This window comes from Acanthopagrus latus, chromosome 16 (assembly GCF_904848185.1).
Source record: "Acanthopagrus latus isolate v.2019 chromosome 16, fAcaLat1.1, whole genome shotgun sequence".
Lineage (NCBI taxonomy): Eukaryota > Metazoa > Chordata > Actinopteri > Spariformes > Sparidae > Acanthopagrus > Acanthopagrus latus.
In genome coordinates, this window is record NC_051054.1 from 2976475 (window position 1) to 2994348 (window position 17874).

The 17874-nt window shown below is 46.9% G+C and overlaps 1 protein-coding gene across 10 annotated transcripts in view; it reads right to left on the reverse strand.

The window, feature by feature from the left end:
• fgfr3 (fibroblast growth factor receptor 3) overlaps window positions 1-17280 on the reverse strand; it is a 71633-nt gene extending 54353 nt beyond the window's left edge. For 2 of the 10 annotated variants that reach the window (XM_037071349.1, XM_037071346.1), the window contains exons 1-2: window positions 16412-17279; window positions 11833-12058 (exon numbers count right to left, since the gene is read on the reverse strand). In XM_037071349.1, coding sequence (XP_036927244.1) covers window positions 11833-11980 — 148 coding nt within the window. In that variant the 5' untranslated portion in view covers window positions 11981-12058; window positions 16412-17279. Of the gene's footprint in view, window positions 1-11832; window positions 12059-16411 lie in introns of all 10 variants that reach the window. The other 8 variants (XM_037071351.1, XM_037071350.1, XM_037071355.1 and 5 more) reach the window with 6 other exon arrangements.
• Between the last annotated feature and the right edge of the window lie 594 nt (window positions 17281-17874).

Here is a 17874-nt window from a genome sequence, read left to right on the forward strand (position 1 = left end):
GCCCGGTTGTTACCTCTCTACGTGAAACCTGCTGCTGGTCTCGGCTGCCATGTGCTTCTGATCACCCAAACAACGCTTCCTGTGGCTACTGAACAACCAACCACTGCACTCTTCCTCTATCTTCTGTCTTGAAGAGATGGAGGGAGAGCAGAAACGACATTGTGTCTGGCAGTAATAGACTCCGCCGGGTCTGAACACAGCGAACGCACGACTGGTGTGTTAAGTGTGTTTGCTTGTGAGAGCAGGACGCGAGCAGGAAAGCCTGTAATCCCGTCATCCCTCCCTCCTCCTGCTTCCCTCCGGGATCTGCCTTCACTTACAGCACAGAGAGGAGCGTCTGTCGGGGGGGAGAGAGGGGAGGAACAACTGGAGCACAGTTGTCCTGAGACATCCAATGCAAGACGTCTATACCAGCGCTGCAGCTCAGGACCTCCTGCAGCAGAGTCCACGTCAAGCAACTCCAGTTAACTTCATATTTCATATTCCAGCTTCATAAAAGAAATCTGCAATGCTAATGTGTCTCAGGAGAGACAGGAGTTAGCATTGCTAACGAGTTAGCCGTGCCCCGCAGGTACCCGGACAGCCCCACGTCTCCATGGTAACCACTTCAGTATCCAGGGTGACGCTCTGCCATTCATTAAAGAGTCAATGGAGTTTTTTTTCCCAAAGCGGCACAATGCAACAGTATAGAGCCTCAACGCATGACAATGTTCGGTCGCTCTGCTATTCAGCCGCCGCCAACGTGCCATCGAGCAAAGCGCCTGTACTTGACTCCCAACCGCTGCGGAGAAAGCAGCTCGTTGGCTGACGGTTCGACGCCGCAGAGCAGAACAATCGACTGATGACATTTTATTGTTTTCATGGCTGCAGGAACTCAACTGGACAGTTCAGTTATATGCAGTGCGATGCAGTTCTACTTTATTCTACCACTCCACTAACCTCAGTTACTAGTTACTTTGCAGGTTACACAGCAAAATTAGCATATTTTAAATTCAATTTATCGGTAATCAGATTAAAAACGCTGATTTCAGATTATCAGACCATCATCTCTATTCCTGGATTGATCCTTCAGTCAACAAAATGACAGAAATGTGTGAAAAACTGTTCAATTTACAATAATATCAATAAGAGAAAATCATCAAACACAATTTGACATGTTGGAACCACAGATTATTTAACATTTGTGGTCATTTTCGGTCAGTTTGGGGCCTGCAAACACCTCAGCCGACAACAACAACCACAACCTCCTCCTGCTGCTGCTGAGTTATTTTTTCCAGCTCTTGTTGTGTTACGTCTTCATGGGATGAGTCTGAGTGCCCACTCGTGGACGTCTGGTTTGATAGTTTCTGTCAGTTGGAGGCCGGAGCGTCAGCGGGGTGAAGCTCCTGAAAGAGGAGTTCAACCATCTCATCAGTGTCACCGCGGCTTCGTCCCGTCAGTAATGGAGTTCGATGAGAGGTTAGAAGATGACACCGCGACCCCCTTTCAAGACGTCCACTACAAAGTGATGCTCTAAAAGGAAAGTAGAGGGCTCTTTCCCGGATGAACTGAAACCATCACCAAGTTAAAAGTAATCAAATGTTTTCCGATTCTGACTTTCGCAGTGATTCACAGAAGATAAATTGCCAGCGATGAGGAGAAAGTTGTCGCACGAGGAAAAAATGCAGCAAATTACCAGATACACCGCACTAAAAATAACACTTCATGTGAATTCTGAATAAAAACAAACCCGTCCGGGGTTGTTCTGAAGAACCAGACCAACTCGGCCCGACTCGACTGTCAGTGTTCTGTTCTAGCCTCTCTCTCTTTCTCTCCCTTCTTTCCAGGGGGGAGAGAGAAAGAGAAAGAGAGAGAGAGAGAGAGAGAGAACTTCCATTACGCTCTGCAGACAGTACAAGGGTTTATTATTTTAGCTCTCCTGGCAAAATAACATGGAAGGGGGGAGCGAGGAGGTGAGGAGAGGAGAGAGAGGGGGGAGAGACGTGGGAGGGATGGAAGCTGAGTTTTTGGTTTCGATATTAGATGTGTCAGCTTGCCCTGGATGTGGGGGGGCTTTAAACAGAAGCGCATGTTGAGGTGAGGGTGCAAGTAGAGAGGAGGAGGTTAGCACAGATGATGGATCAACCGGCTGAGGGAAGAGAGGGAAAAGGAGTTATTACACAGACGCTTTGGCAATACTGTGCTTAATTATGGTCGAGCTAATGAAGCTCATTTGAATTTGTCCTGGCAAGACACAAAGAAGACGAGGAGGGACGGAGGGATGGAGGAAGAGTCGGAGAGAGCAGATGTGCAACCACAAGGGAAGGAGAGAGGTCGAAGACAGAGGGAGGAAGAAGATGAAAGAGACACACTCACGAGCAAAAGAGGGAAACACACACTCACACACTCCTGCACACACACACACACACACACACACACACACACACACACACACACACACACACACACACACACACACACACGCTGCCTGTTGGCTCCCTGTTTCCATTCACAGAAATGTAAATGGGATGCAGCCGAGCCAGACAGGACGGCCCTGCTCCCGGTTAGCGGTCAGAGAGAAGCAGCGAGAGTGTCGGAGATTAGTTCGAATATCAAATATTTAAAGTCGGACATGTGATTTTAATACGGTTTACAAGAAGAAGAGGTAGAAACAACTGAGCACGTCAGGAAGTGTGAATGCTGGTAAATGTGCAGAGGCATGTGTGTGCATGAACGCTAAAAGATAATTGATAATTAAAGGAAATTTGATCACGTTAATTGGACCATTCATGCGAAGAATGCAGCTTCACATTAAGTGGGAATTCACACTGGAAATTGCATTAGTGGAGCATCCGTGAAGTCCAGTTTCATGAGCTTAAAAGACGACAAAAATGCCTCGACACTGCAAGGAGGGCTCGAGACAGAGGGATGTTGGTTTGTAAGCTGGATAACACAAAAATTACTGATCAGATTTCCCCGACAGTCGGATAGAAGATGCGTCTCAGCCCAGAATAGCGCCCGTTAACTTTTGGTGCAGACCCGGAAAAAGGAAATCTCAGTGAATAACGGATCTTGATGGATTCAAGTAGCTGGTATCAGTCGATTCTCAGCTCGTGACACTATGAGACAGCATTTCACAACTCTACAAAGTTGTCACAGTGTCTTTTTTTTTTACATTTGTCACTCTAATCGCCAGGTAAACAGTTGAAATCCGCCATCATTGCTCTTTGCCAGATGGCGCCGCATTGCATCGAGGCAAAAAGTTGAGCCTGCTTTTTTTTTTTTCCCTCCTGCTGTGTTTTATTACCGGAGCCCTCTGTGTTCACACCCTCTCTGCATCAAGGCCCTGCGGTCTCATTTAAATAAATCGGGCTGCGCGAGGAGAAAACAGGAAAACAGTGGAGAAAACTAACACCGAGCGATAGATGGGAGACTGTTTGTGTGGTTCTGTGTGGTTCTGTGTGACAGTTGGGGTGCAGAGGGGGCTGAGTGATGGGTGGGACGGATCCAGCCTGGATTGTCTCTCTCTCTCTCTTTGTGTGTGTGCATGTGAGTGTGAGTGTGTGTGTGTGTGTGTGTGTGTGTGTGTGTGTGTGTGTTGGACTCCGTACAGCTCGGCAACACAACCTGCCATCTGTTTGCCTCTGCCAGCAACAAAATACACTCTTCCAATGGGGTTTGGCTGAACACACACACACACACACACACACATGCAAACATGTTTACACATGCATGAGGACAAGTGAACATTGGCTCTGTTTTCGCAATCACCATCCATCACAATGATTCAGTTAAAATTATGCAATTATACCAATGGAAGCCATAAATCCAGGTGTCAGCCAGAGAGCGAGAGAGGAGGGGGGAGAGAGGGGGGAGAGAGGGGGGAGAGACATTGGGAAATAATGAAAAAGAGGCACAGAGAGAGAGAGAGAGAGAGAGGGAAAGTGACGATGAAAGGAGACATGTAACTTTCAATAAAACACCATCAACCAGTCACTTCACAGCGCAATAATATTTTGTCAGATTGACTGCAGCTCCAGCTGACGAACCCCCTCCTCCTCCCTCCTCCTCCTCCCTCCTTCCTCCCCCGCGCACCCTCCAAAAACAGCCCTCCTGATACGACACAACGAGCCTCTTTGTTCCCCTCCATGTCTAGCTTATCTGTTAAGTATCTCAACAATTTCCTTAAGGGGAGCTTTGTAATTAAAAACCTGCCGTATGTCAACGCTGCTGTCAGCCGGCGGGATGAGAACCGCCCTGAACCGCAGCCAGAGGTAGAGCAGAGGACACGTACAGGTAGGTGTGTGTGTGTGTGTGTGTGTGTGTGTGTGTGTGTATATGTGACAGCACGAGCCTGCAACGGGCGGGACGGGCGGCTCAAAGAGAGATCTGAAAATGCATTAAGATCTAAAGAAGAGATAAAATGAGCAGATATATGTAAAGATTCCAGGCTTAAAATAACTTTGTGTGTCTGTCACGTGATGTCAGAGAAAGACTTCCCACTGCGGAGAAGGCGGCGGAGGTTAGACGTGCGCAGAACTCACAGACGGGTCTGTATTTTCATCCATAATTCATGGAGTGACATGCAGGGAGGTTTTCAAAGGGCATTAATGAGGTGTATTAATACATACATCGCTGTGGCCTGCAGACACGGTTCGTACGCAGGCCGCCGGCTGACAGTGACCTACTGATCTACAGCTGTCTGCTAATTTCTTCCATACAAGCTAAAGGCTCGCCCTCGGTGTGCGTTTAACCTAAACCTGCGAACGTCTGAGGACTTCTGTGACTGCTGAGGAGGAGGATGATGGAGAATATATCAAACTTTCTCAAACTACTTTCAGATTCAATCAATAAATGAAGCCATGAATACCTGAGAGGAAGGTCTGACAACTACAAAACCTGGGCTGCAGCACCAAAATGCTCCCGACTGCTCCTGAAGCTGCTGCGATTAATATATCGCGGTTAATAAGATGCTTATCTACATTATAAAGATAAATATCCCCTGATTCTGCAGTTCCACGCGGCTCTACGCAGCATTTTAGTGTCTTCCATCTCACAGTTTTTGTTAATCGACCCGACAAAATAAAACAAATAAAAGTTAGCATCAAGCTAGCAAACATCACAGAGCATCTAGCCATGTTGTCCTCAGGAAGTTGGTGCTGAACAAAACTGAGCTGAGATGTAAATCTGACTCACAACATAGAGACACAACATGAATGATATTACTGGTTCTGATCTGTTGGATCTGCAGCACACAGAACTGAAAGACAGCGACATGTTGCTCAGATGTTATTTTTTTCTAACCACAAGCAGTTGTTCGAGTACGCTGACGACATGAAATAGTTTAAAAATTGATAACATTACTAATCCGAGCTGACATTTAATCCCAGTTTTTTGTGATATTCAGTCCGACAGACATATTGAATTTGAGTCGGTACCGTGAAAGTATCCAGGTTTAATTCTCAGCCGCGGTCCTGAGAGACGAGACGCATTTTGTTCCACAATTGAGTGAGATTAAAGCTGACCACTTTCACTTCAGTCTGTGATCTGATATGAAAACCTTTAATAACATTTCACTTTCTGAACTCGTGCTCCGCTGTGTGTGTTGTCTTTGGACAGTAACACTCTGCTTAATGAAAATCTGCCTGATGCATAACGTTTCTTAGAAAGACGAGACAACGCCGAGCAGAATCTCCTCACAGATTTCTGCAAATGCACAATTCACTCCGCCGTCTTTCCAGGTGACTTTATTTCGTTGTAAACTCGGTGGGATCATCTTACAGGAGTCCAGGCGGAGCGTCCCGCTGTGATCCTTCTGCTAAACGGGACTCTGAGCTGTGTTCGGTGTTTAATTCCCATCCAACTAAGTGTCTAAAGTGTCGGCTGGATTAAGTGCCTGATGGACTGAGGATAGAACAGCCATTGTTAAAACGAGTCGTCATTCTCCAGAGCTCACACTATTTGGCCTGCACGCTTCTCAGACCTGCCAAAAGATTTCTTGATAATGTTTCCAGGGAAATGAGCGTTCACACAGAGACTCAGAGAGCCGAGAGGATGGAAGAAGAGGAATAAAAAAAAAAAATTAAAAAAAAGAAAAGCGCTCTGAGTGACTTTTCTGCAATAAAACATCCCAATTTTCAAGGGTGTCGCGTAAAGCCCACACACGGAGCGCCCGCTCATTTACATAATAGGATGATTTAAGGGTAGTGATGTTGAGTGCCCCGCAGAAAATTACACCGCCATCACACTCGAGAAAATAACCTTTCTGTAAATGCACGCTGGAAAGGCACAGCTGCAGGAGTGAAAACACATCGAACTTCAGGAGAGGGAAAGTAAAATCAGCAGGACTGTGTGCAGGAGCAACGTACCGCTCTTTATCTTCTGACATAAACACTCGCTAAGGCACTGAAGTGATCTGAGCGACCTGCACTGTCTTTGTCGTATCGTCCAGCTACCTGCAGCTCAGGTGATGCCGTCTGCTCTCTCAATAAGTACTGCACTCCTCTCTGCTTGTTAGCAGAACCGAACTGAAGACGAGGAACACGGTGCAGTTTTGTTCCGTCTCAACATTCATCAAATTCTTGATCTGATTTGGCCGCACACAGAAAGTGTCCGTGGGTTTTTTCTTTCCAGACAGATGTCGACCAAATTAAGGTAGATATGAACTGAAATAAGTCCTTGAATTGGTTTCGGCACTTTGGATACCAGAAGGGCATGTGGCTGATCACGAGGGAGCACTTGGATGGACTCGACCGACACTTCTAGACTCGTGTTGACCAGAAGGGTTCATGGACTTTACAGAGAGAGCAGATGAGAAGCCCGGAGGAGCTCTCTGGTGGACTGGAGTGAACAGAAGGGTCATTTAGGGGGAAGAGAGCAGAGAAGACGGACAAACAAACCAGGAAACAGATTCAGAAAAAAGGTAATTTAGGATGAATTCAAAGTGTTTCCATTAGAAGGAACGAGGCCGTCGTCTACACTCTGAAATCTCTTCTTGAGCCCACAGACGGCTTTAAAACGCGGCGTGTTTTCACTGAAGTTCTGAACTGAAGCTGCTGGATGAACACACACTATATTCTGGACTACAGTGCACACACACACACACACACACACACACACACACACACACACACACACACACACACTGCCTTGAGGACAACGCTGCCACTATCAAAGACTTCCAGAGCACAGGAGAGGTTTTCAAAAAGTGTGTGTTGGGGGAGGAGGGAGAAGTGGTGGTGTTGGGGGAGACGGATGAAATATGGCAGAAAAAGAAGAAACAAGGAGGGAGAGGATGACAGAGAGAGTGAAGTGACATTGTGTGTGTGTGTGTGTGTGTGTGTGTGTGTGTGTGTGTGTGTGTGTGTGTGTGTGAATTGTCGAGCCTCGGTGTAAATCAGTGCGTGGCGTGGTTTTAACGAGTCTCCTAACGACCCAAACAACCCCTGCTGACATTTACAGTCCTTGCCAGAGGGGGAGGCGAGGGAGGGTCAGAGACCTCACACCCCCCCAACAACCCACCCACATACACACACACACACACACACACCACAAACACACACAAACACACACACACACAAACACACACATACACGCCACACACACACTGTCGTTTTCTGTTACTAAAAACAACACACAGATTTGCTTTCTTCTCTGGTTGAAGGACACACTGACCACACACCCCCCCCTCTCTCTCTCACACACACTCTCTAACACACACACACACACACACACACACACACACACACACACTCTCTCTCTCTCCGCCATCCTTTAATTTTAATGTTTCTGTCTTTTCATCTTCTTTTACTGCCTCCCTTTCATAATCCGCCTCTGCTCGTACAGACATAACAGTCACTTAACTGCAGACTCCACGTAGGCTCTACTCTGTCACACACACACACACACACACACACGCAGACAGACACACACACACACACACACACACTCTCAGGAGCAATGGCAAAACTGAATGTGTTGAGTTTATGTGTCTGCCCTGTTTCACAGAAAACGTCAGAGCAGAGGAGCCACATATTTTAACTGAGCTCCACGGGGGCACCGACGGGGAGTGTGTGTGGTCAGTAAATACAGAGGGGAGAAGAATAATACACGCACACACACACACACACACACACACACACACACACACACGCACACACACACACACAGCCTCTGCTCTTTGTCATCAGTCTCTCACGTCGTGTCAACTTGGAAACATTTGGAAATGCCACCAGGCTTTGGAGAAATAAACAGTGCGGCGCTCTGAGACAACATTATGCCGGATTTAATGGAAACAAGGATTTACACCTCACACACACACATTCACACACCTTCACACACACAGAATAGGGTGTCTCCCTTATGTCACACACACATATATAAAGACCAGGGGGATAAGTGTCTCTGCAGCACTCTTCTCTGTTATTAAATGCAGTATTTCTTCGGCAGAAAGCTCATTTTTCTTCCTAAAAACAACCTACGGTGGCCTACGTGGTCACATTCATATATTAATCCATGACAGCTCCACGAAAACAAGTAAACAAGTTTGAAATATGAACGAGGCGTTCCAAAGTGCAGCACAATTACTGTAATTTATATTTATGGGCGTGCTATAAACTTTTCAAGGGCATTTTTGCCCTCGGCGCCGGCTCATCGCTGACCCTGCACATGAATCAACACACAATCACACAGAAAACACAAACCTATGTCACAACTTTGCAGCCCGGCGCTGCGGCGGAGGGGGCTGAGGGGAAATCGTGCCATCTGCCAGTAAACGACAGTCATTTTATCCCTACTGCTCGTCCATCTGTGGATGTGCGGAACGGCGCTGGAGGCCAGCGGGCCGCGGGGGAGACGAGACCGGAGACGCCTGCTGGGCGTAAAGGCCGCTGCATGTGAGCTACGTCACCTCCTTATTGTATAGACAGATGCAACAGGACACTGAGGATCATGGAGGTTAAAGCTTAAGAAGATGATTAATCTTGGATATCTGTTAATCCTCTGTATCAATGGCCTCGACACAAGAAAAATCCAGAAAACTGAAGATATAAATGTTTTTTTTTTTGGCTCATTTTGAGTATTTCTGCATTAATGTTTTCAGTCAGAAGTGCGACAGGTTATGAGTTTATCTGACTTTGACCTCTTTACTGTCTCTGGCTGCAACTACAGTTACTTCACTATCCATCCATCTGTCAATTATTGTTTTACTTTGTTCAAAAAATCTCTGACAACGGTGAAAAAAGTCGATGAGATGACGTATTTAAACATCTTGTTTTGTCCACGATGTAACGATATTCACTTTACTGTCACAGAGGAGGAAAGAAACCAGAAAATATTCACATCTAAGAAGCTGCAAGAGAATTTTTACTCTAACTGAGAAATGCTCTCCTTTGGCAGAAGAAACATCTTTTTAAATTGAGTAACATGAGGAAAAACCTTCTAAATGCAGGGTCAGAGACCTCTATCATATAAAAGGTGGACAACACAGACCAAAAAGACAATAAATGAGTCTAAACTTCTTTCCAGCATCAGTCTGAGCAGAAACAACCGTCCGTCGCACCAGGGAAAGTTGCACGTTCTCACCTGAACCATCATCCACTTCACATCTGATGAATCATCGCACCTGAACGTGACAAACATTAACAACCTGAAACACCGTCGTCCTCGGGAGCGACGCGCCCCGGCTGTACCTGATGCAGGTTAGGAGGAGATCACAGCCGCCACCCGGAGGGAGATTAGAAAAAAAAAAAAAACACACTCTGCCTTTTCTGGATGATGCCGAGCCTGATCGTGTGTGATGGCTCCCAGCGGGGAAGGCAATCAGGCGCACGGAATCATAACACGTTCGCTGTAACGTCGGGGTTTTTTTTTTTTTTTCACACGAGGGAGGAGAGACGGATCAGAGGACTTCACACCCAGGTAGACGAGCTGTCGGACCGGAGCTGTTTCCAAATCTTTTGGGGGAAGTTCATGTCATCACCTCTGAACATTTTCCCTCCACCGCTGAGCTAATCACACCTTTTTTTTTGCATAATTGAGATGGAATTATTTCAGCGCAGAGGCCTGAAACTGAAACACACAAGCTCTACTTCACTACTACTACGTTCTTGCTGGTCCGTCAGTAAAACACGTCATCAAATCATCATGTCTGAAAGTCTCCAGTCTGACCTCAGCGTGCACCAGTTCACCGTACGTCCACGCTGTTGCAAACACACATGCAGGATATCTCGACTTGCATAAGACGCTGGAACGTCTCCAGACAAACTCCTCGTCTTTCTCAATCCACTGTAACATGTAAAGTGTGTCAAAGACTCATTTAAAAAAAAAAAACCTCTCACATGAAAAGAAAAAAAAGGGCAGGGAGGGAGAGAGAGGAGAAAAAACAACACTTGGCTGACGCCTCAGAAAAAGATTACTCTGCTGTGTTAGTTTTCTTTTTTTTTGCGCAATATGGAGAGATTAAAGCAAACACAGTCGACGTTTACTTTGGCTTGATCTTTGGGTATTTCTCTGCCTCCAGAACAAAGAGGGGAACAAAATTGCGCTAAGCTCAGCCGACCAAGAAGAGTCCAATTAAATCCTCCTCGTAAAAAAAAAAAAAAAAAGACGCCGCCACATTCATATAAACAATAAATGTTCCTTTGGAAAAGTGTCTATTTGAAGTGATGAACACACAGAAAACACTGAACATACTTCTAAGCAGATGTCATATTAGCGTGGAGGAATAAAGCGAGGGACGACTGTTTGTCAGTCTGAGTCAGAGTGTGAAGCCGACGCGAGGACACTTCCAGGCTTTTTGTTGTTGTGCAGCGAGAAAAGTGTTGCTCTTTACTTTTTCTCACCTCACGTGTGACTGAAAAACAAAACCAAACACCAGTTCGCTCCAAAACCCAGAAGATACTCAACTCACAGTGATGTAAAACAGAAAAAGCAGCAAATCTAACTCAACATTTTTGCCTGATTGATGAGAAACAACTAAAGCTTTCACCACTAAACAACAACAACAAACCAACCAGAACATGCTGTCACCAAACAGATATGCAGCTCTGTAATCCTTCAAGCTTCTTCATGTGTTTTATTCTTATCCCATCGTGATGCCTTCATGAACACTTTCTGCTAATCGAAGCAGCAAATCAAAGCTTGAACTCGTCAGTGTCGATGTTTTCACTGCCGACGACACCCGGCACAAACATTCAGTCACTTCTCCTCATAAAAAGCAGCAAATCCTCAACGTACAGAGGCAGGAGCTAATCAATATTTGTCATTTTTACTTGTTGAATGATGAATGATTGACAACAACTGATGCTTTCACCACGAGCAGCGGCCAACAGGAGCACTGTGCAACCTTCAGGTTTCTTTGTACGTTATATTCTTATCCCATAACAGCCATGATGCGTTCAGGAACACTTTCTACACATGAAAAGCAGCAAATCTTTACATTTCAGAAGCAGGAACCAGTTCATATCTGGCATTTATGCTTGATAAATGACTAACATGTATGTATGTATGTTTGTCTTCTCCTCTGACAACAACCTATGCAAACGTGGTCGATAAAAAATGATGCAACTCTGCAAACTTTTGTGTGTTTTGCTCCTATTCTTGCAGTAAAATGACGCTTTCATGAACACTTTCCCTGTGATGGTGACAGAAAAGGTCTAAAATCATTCAGCAGTAACTCCTTGATTGTGTTTCAGAGCAGAAAGTTTTATTTTTTGTCCTTAAAATCATCAAATGTCTTCAAAAATGCTGCAGGAAGTTTTCTCATGACTTCCTTAGATTTCCTTGAGGACTACCGGCCGTGTTGTGTCAGCAGTGGAATCAGCAGCGTGTACGAGGTTCGGTCATGTGTCCTACCTGTGGGCTGAGCGGTGGGCAGCCTGGCCGGAGCGACGCACAGAGGCAGGAGGAAGGAAAGCCAGAGTGAGCACCACAGAGCCGTCATTCCTCTGGACGACGAGGTGAGACGCAGAGCAGCGAGGCCCGACTCCGACTCACGCGACATCCTCCGTTCGCATGCTGTCCAGCAGAAGGGCGGCCTCTGTCGCCGCGAGAAAGTATCCAACAACTCCCCGACGCCGACCTGAAAGCAAACAACAACAACAGCACACGTGAGGAGAACGGCAGACGTGGAACAAGCAATCAGGATAAGAATCGACACAAAGCGCCCCGGGGTCTGCACACAGGCTCCCATATTCTGAACTGACATTCCGCACAGATTTCAAGGATTAGGGTGGAAATCCATCTTTGCAGTTTTTCTCAGAAGCTTTCTCAGGAGCACCTGATCGCTAAGACGGCTGGATAGGAGCTCAAATATTGGTACAGCTGAGGAAAACCTTCTGCGGCCTAGAATCTGAGTTCATCAACCAATCAATGAACTCTCCGGCAGCAGGATTAGTTAAAGAGGGACCTGAGCAGCTCCGTCATTCCTTCCACGAGACTCTTTTTTCTGCTCGAGAAACTCTTCTGCATGCTTTAGCAATCGATTGACACGGATTCACTAATCTTCCCGCAGGATGAGGAATGCCAACGTCTACAGTATCAGTTGCCCGACGCGCCCGACGGCTCGCAAGGAGGAGTAGACGGAGGAGGAGGAGGAAGAGGAGGAGGAGGAGGAAGAGGAGGAGGAGGAGGAGGAGGAGGAAGAGGAGGAGGAAGAGGAGGAGGAGGAGGAGGAGGAGGAGGAGGAGGAGGAGGAGGAGGAGGAGGGAGCGTGACGGCTACGGCGAGCGACGGCGGAGTGCTCTGCTCTCTGTTTGCTTAAGCAGGGAGAAGCTGGAATGCGGCGAGGTTTTTTCGCGGAGAAAGCTCTGAGAGAGGTGCCCAGAAAAGCAAAGCACAGAGCCCCCCCACATATACACACACACACACACACACACACACACACACACACACACACACACACACACACACACACACACGACTGTTAGTTTAAACTGTCCGGCTTCAGAATAGCCTTGGCGGCGAGACGTCCACCCCGACACTAAAACACATGCACAGGTTTGGTCGAACACACACTCGAACACCTCTGTAAATGGGGCTCTGCCTGCACACACAGAGGTGTATTGTACACACACACACACACACACACACACACACAGTCAGGAGAAAGGTTGTGTTGTCTCAAGTTTTAACAGTACTGTTTTCTTTTCTCTCCCAGGACCTGCGACCCACACTCCTTACTCAGCACAAGCCTCGGCCCGGGTTCTGTTTGCACATTATCGCTCCTCGGCACAGAAAACACCGACTGTGGAGAGGGGAAGACTTCACAAGACACACACGGATAGATAGACACACACACACACACGCACACTGATGCACACACTTTCATGCTTCACCATACTGCAGCCTTTTATGTTCTCTATACGCTCTCCTCCTCCTCCTCCTCCTCCTCCTCTCCGGGCCCATCCTCACCTTCCTTACAACAGCAGACGCCTACACGCTGCTGCGGTTTGTTTACACAGCACGATAAGGCCTTGCGGAGGTAGCTGATTGCAGGCCTCTCTGTCTCTCTCTCTACAATTTGGAACTTTTTGTTTTCTCTGGCACCACAGATGAATGTAAAAAAAAAAAAAGGGGGGGGGGGAATCCCTTTTTTTTCTTTACAGGCGCTTCACGATTCAGTCGGTGCAGATCTGTTTGGACATGTGATACATGAGGAGAAAGTGGAAAAGGATACAGGTTGCAGACTAATGTGGTGACAGGAGTGTACGACGGGAGTCCTTGAGTGTTGCAACAGCGTGAAACTGAATCAATTTAAATGCTGCGTCAGAGCAGAAGGTAATAAATGCCCTTCCTCGACAAAATACTCGCCTTACATAATCTCTCTCTTTTTTTTGAGAATATTAAGTGATGAAACTTTTTGCCCCACAGTGGACACGCTGGAAGATGAACTCCTCACCACCGACTACAAACACTTTGATTTCCTCTAACGACCCTGAGAAGCAGAGAAGAAGAGAAAAGGAGGATCCCGACGAGTTCAAAGCCTCAAAAGTGTTTTCATGCTAATATTTTCTTTAAGCATGAAAGGGGAAACACAAGCACGGCCGCTGAATAATACATGAACATTAATCATGCAGAACTATCTGCACATTGTAACGGCTCGGAGGCAGAAAAACCAGGGTTCAAATCCCTGTCAGCCTCGCTCCGCTCAGCCGGGATCAATGTGAGGCGATCACATGCTCATCACACCTCTCAGTCAGTGTCAGCGGTCTTTAATAATTAAGCTGCAGAATCAACAGCCGGGCCGGATCGACTTTGTCATTTTGGGAAGAGGAGGATTAGAGGTTTTTTAGGGGAGAGGGAGAGAGCACAAGTGCAAACAGCAGCCGGGCGGACGGGTGATCTTCTCCTCGCCTCGTCTTTCTTCCTCACTGGCCTCCCAAAGCCTCAGGTGAGAGGAGACATCGATCAGGTGTGACTCAGACTCTCACACTGCGTCCTACACTGTCTGCACATGTGCAACAAAACAATACCTGTCCTCACGCATGACGCCGAGGACACAAAAGGACACTTTAGGTTTTGACAGACTGGAGGGGATGAGGTGGATTAAGCACTTTAAGACACAGATAGCTCTCCTCGAGGCAGACACCAGGGGAAATTAAAACGTTATAAAGCTCCGAGAGGTCGATATAAACTCTGTTTTAACGGCCTCGGACACATTATAAGCTCTTACAGGGATATTATAGAGAAGCTGTGGGAAAAAGGGAACATCATTAACTACTGTGGTGCCACTTTAAACACTCTTTTGATTGATACAGGCTCAGTGTGAGTTCTGAAAGGGAAAAACAGCACTGTAAAGCTATAAAATAGGAAGAATGAAGTTAATATAAGAGTGACAGAGGCGACATCAGGTCGCTGCTGCAGCCACTCAGGTTCTTTATTACAGGAATAAGTGAGTGAATTGGGAGTTTGCGCGTTTCTTCTCAAATTAGACAAGTTGGAGCCAATTAATGCGCCATTATCCCTCTTTTCTGAACCAGTAAGTGAGAAAAAAGCACCCAAACTCCGCGCACAGGGACGATCTCAGGCCAATTCCGGTAATGAAAAGAGGCAATCAGCGTCTCGTTTGGAGGCGAGTGTGCGCTCTGATTGAAAAAACGCAGCAAACTGCTGATTTCTCGGGTCAATAGATTCAATTAATTTGCAGCATTAGCGTGACTATTATCGTGCGCGCTTGTTTCAACAGTCGGACCCCCTCCTCCCCTCTGATGGGGGCTATCATCATCGGGGGAATTTTCTCCGCTGATGACTTGACGCGGCGGTGGGGGAGTCAGAGCCGAGCTGAGTGGCCAAAAAAAAAAAAAAAAAAAGACTCACCATCTGAATCCTATTGAAGCGCGCGTGTTTGAAGAGGAGGAATGACTGATGTGCTGCTGAGGGGAGAGAGAGAGAGAGACGCACAGCCAGTTCATTCAAAGGAGGAGAGAGAGAGAGAGAGAGAGAGAGAGAGAATCTGCTGCTTTCTGGAGAAACTTCAGAGATGATGAGAGGCATTAGGGAGCGCGGCGCTGTCAGAGAGGCTGATGCGTAATTCATATTTCAGCTCCTAAGCAGAGAAGACGTCACTGTTGCAGCGGTGGAGAAAAGGCGTGTTCGCCCTGACGAGGCCGGGATGGCGATGAAAGTCAATGTTTCACTTTCTGATGGTGAAATTATGCATGCAAACGTTCGATTGATGAAACATGGAAAGCAAACTCAGATTAGAAAGCATCCACCGGGCGTTCTCATCCATTACTGATGGACACACACCCGCGCGTAATTTCATAATTCATGAAAAAAGATAAAAAAAAATTCCACCACTTGGTTTCACATATTTCGACTCAGCTCAGGAATTTTCTGGAAACCAACGTGTCAATATTTCAACACTGGACGTGGAGGATTCTCAAGCAAGTTGATTTCAAGTGAATCCGATATCCACCTCCAGAGGAAAAAAATGACATTTTCAGACCCGCAGCGTGCGTAATTTCATGCGCCACACGCGTGAAACAGCCGAGAAACAGAAACTCTGCGCGCTTTTTCTCTCCAAAATACGCGCAGGAGGAGTTCCGAGCTTCCCCTCCGCTGACACCCGGCCGGGACGCGCCGACTGCGCGCAGGCCGAGCAGCCGTTCCCTCTGCGGCACCTGTGCGCTGGCACGGCCGCGGGGCTGGTCCTGCTCTTCCACGCGTCACACACACTCTCTCTCTCTCTCTCTCTCTCTCTCTCACACACACACACACACACACTCTTAAGCGCAACACGGATACTTAACGCCGAGAGAGAGAGAGAGAGCTCAACCTGTCTGACTACAAGGAAGTGAAGCGATTTATTTCACACCACAGAGGCTGCACAGTTCCTCTTCAGTAGTAGTAATAGTAATAATAATAATAATAATAATAATAATAATAATAATAATAATAATAATAACAATAATAATAATAATAGGTTACCTACCTAATATGAAAGTATCCCGTTGTGATGGCAAATATCAGCCTTTCAGATTTCTCCAGGCATTCAGAAGAAGCACAAACAGCCGTAATTCTCCTTTAAACTTCCCAGAAACCCACAAAACTACGTTAGAATCCTGCGCGTCCTCGCGCCTCTGCGAGCAGTTTGGCGACAGCGGAAAAGAAAAAAAAAAGAAGAAGAAGAAGAAGAAGAAGAAGTCAGAAATCCCCCTCACGACTTGACAGCGAGAGTCTTCGGTCTCGGGCACCGCCGCTGCGAAAAACCAACTTCTCTCCACTAAATCCTGATCACCGCTGCGCGCTGCTGCGGTCCAAAGAGTCCAGACCTCCAGAACCCGTTCATCCTGTCGCGGTGTGGAGGAGGATGAGCAGGAGGCGGACTGGACGCGGGTCACTCCTCGGTCCGCTCCTCTGGATGCCAGTTCGGTGCGTTTCGTCGCCTCGGATCAACCAACTCGGACTGGTGTCTCTCCTCCGCCGGCTGCCTGTGAAGTACGAGCTGCACGCTGCTGGAGTCAAGACGGAGCGGCTGCGGGGGCAGGACGACTTCCGGTCCGGAGCTTCAGAATAAAATACCAGGCGACGGACCAGTGACGCAATGCTTTCACTGAAAAGGCTTGAATGCTACACACACACCTCATGTATTTAAGTTTCATCCTATCTTGTAAATATATTAATTTGTGTAATCGTTGTTCGATGTCCTTCACTAAGCTTTAATTGTGTTGTTTTGTATTGTTCTGTGTGTGCTACTGTTTTATAAACGGTTTTATTTTTCAATAAATTGTTTGAATAATGTTGAATACGCTTAAAGTGGAACATGCAGTAAACAGAAATAACATTTTGCAGAAACATAAAACATCTGTTTTTGCACGTTATTAAGTTAAATAAAACACATTTGTAGTAATATATTCGTTATTTTGCATGATTGCATTTATTCTAAAACTTCTGTTTCATAGTCTTCCATGTTTTTGTCAGGAGGTATTTTATTAAAAATGTGCAATTCTTGTTATAAAATCTGCTCAGAAATAATAACTGAAGAAGAAACATGACAGTAATGACATGAGTGTGTTAGATAAAGGTCGGTTACACGTGATCCAGTTGGAGCTTAATTAAGCCATCCATCTGCCACGCATCTGCCCCAAAAAGACTTTTATTTTGAAGGCTGAGCAGTCACACGTGTTCCAGTGTGTGTGTGTGTGTTGCGGTCTTGACGCTCCTCTCCTCTCTCTCCGGTACCACCTCGGTCCGGGATGCCTCCGGGCTGCTTTTGCCTCCGCCGTGCTGCGCGCCGCCGGGACACACCGCAGCAGCAGCAGCGGGGGGAGGGAGATCAGATTTCGGCGCACCGCCCCTCCGGGACCCGCTGCAGGCGGCGAGGGAGGCTCCGAGCTGAGCGCCTCCCACCTCTCCTCCTAACTCCTTCAGTGAAGCTCAATCAAGCGAGGCGGT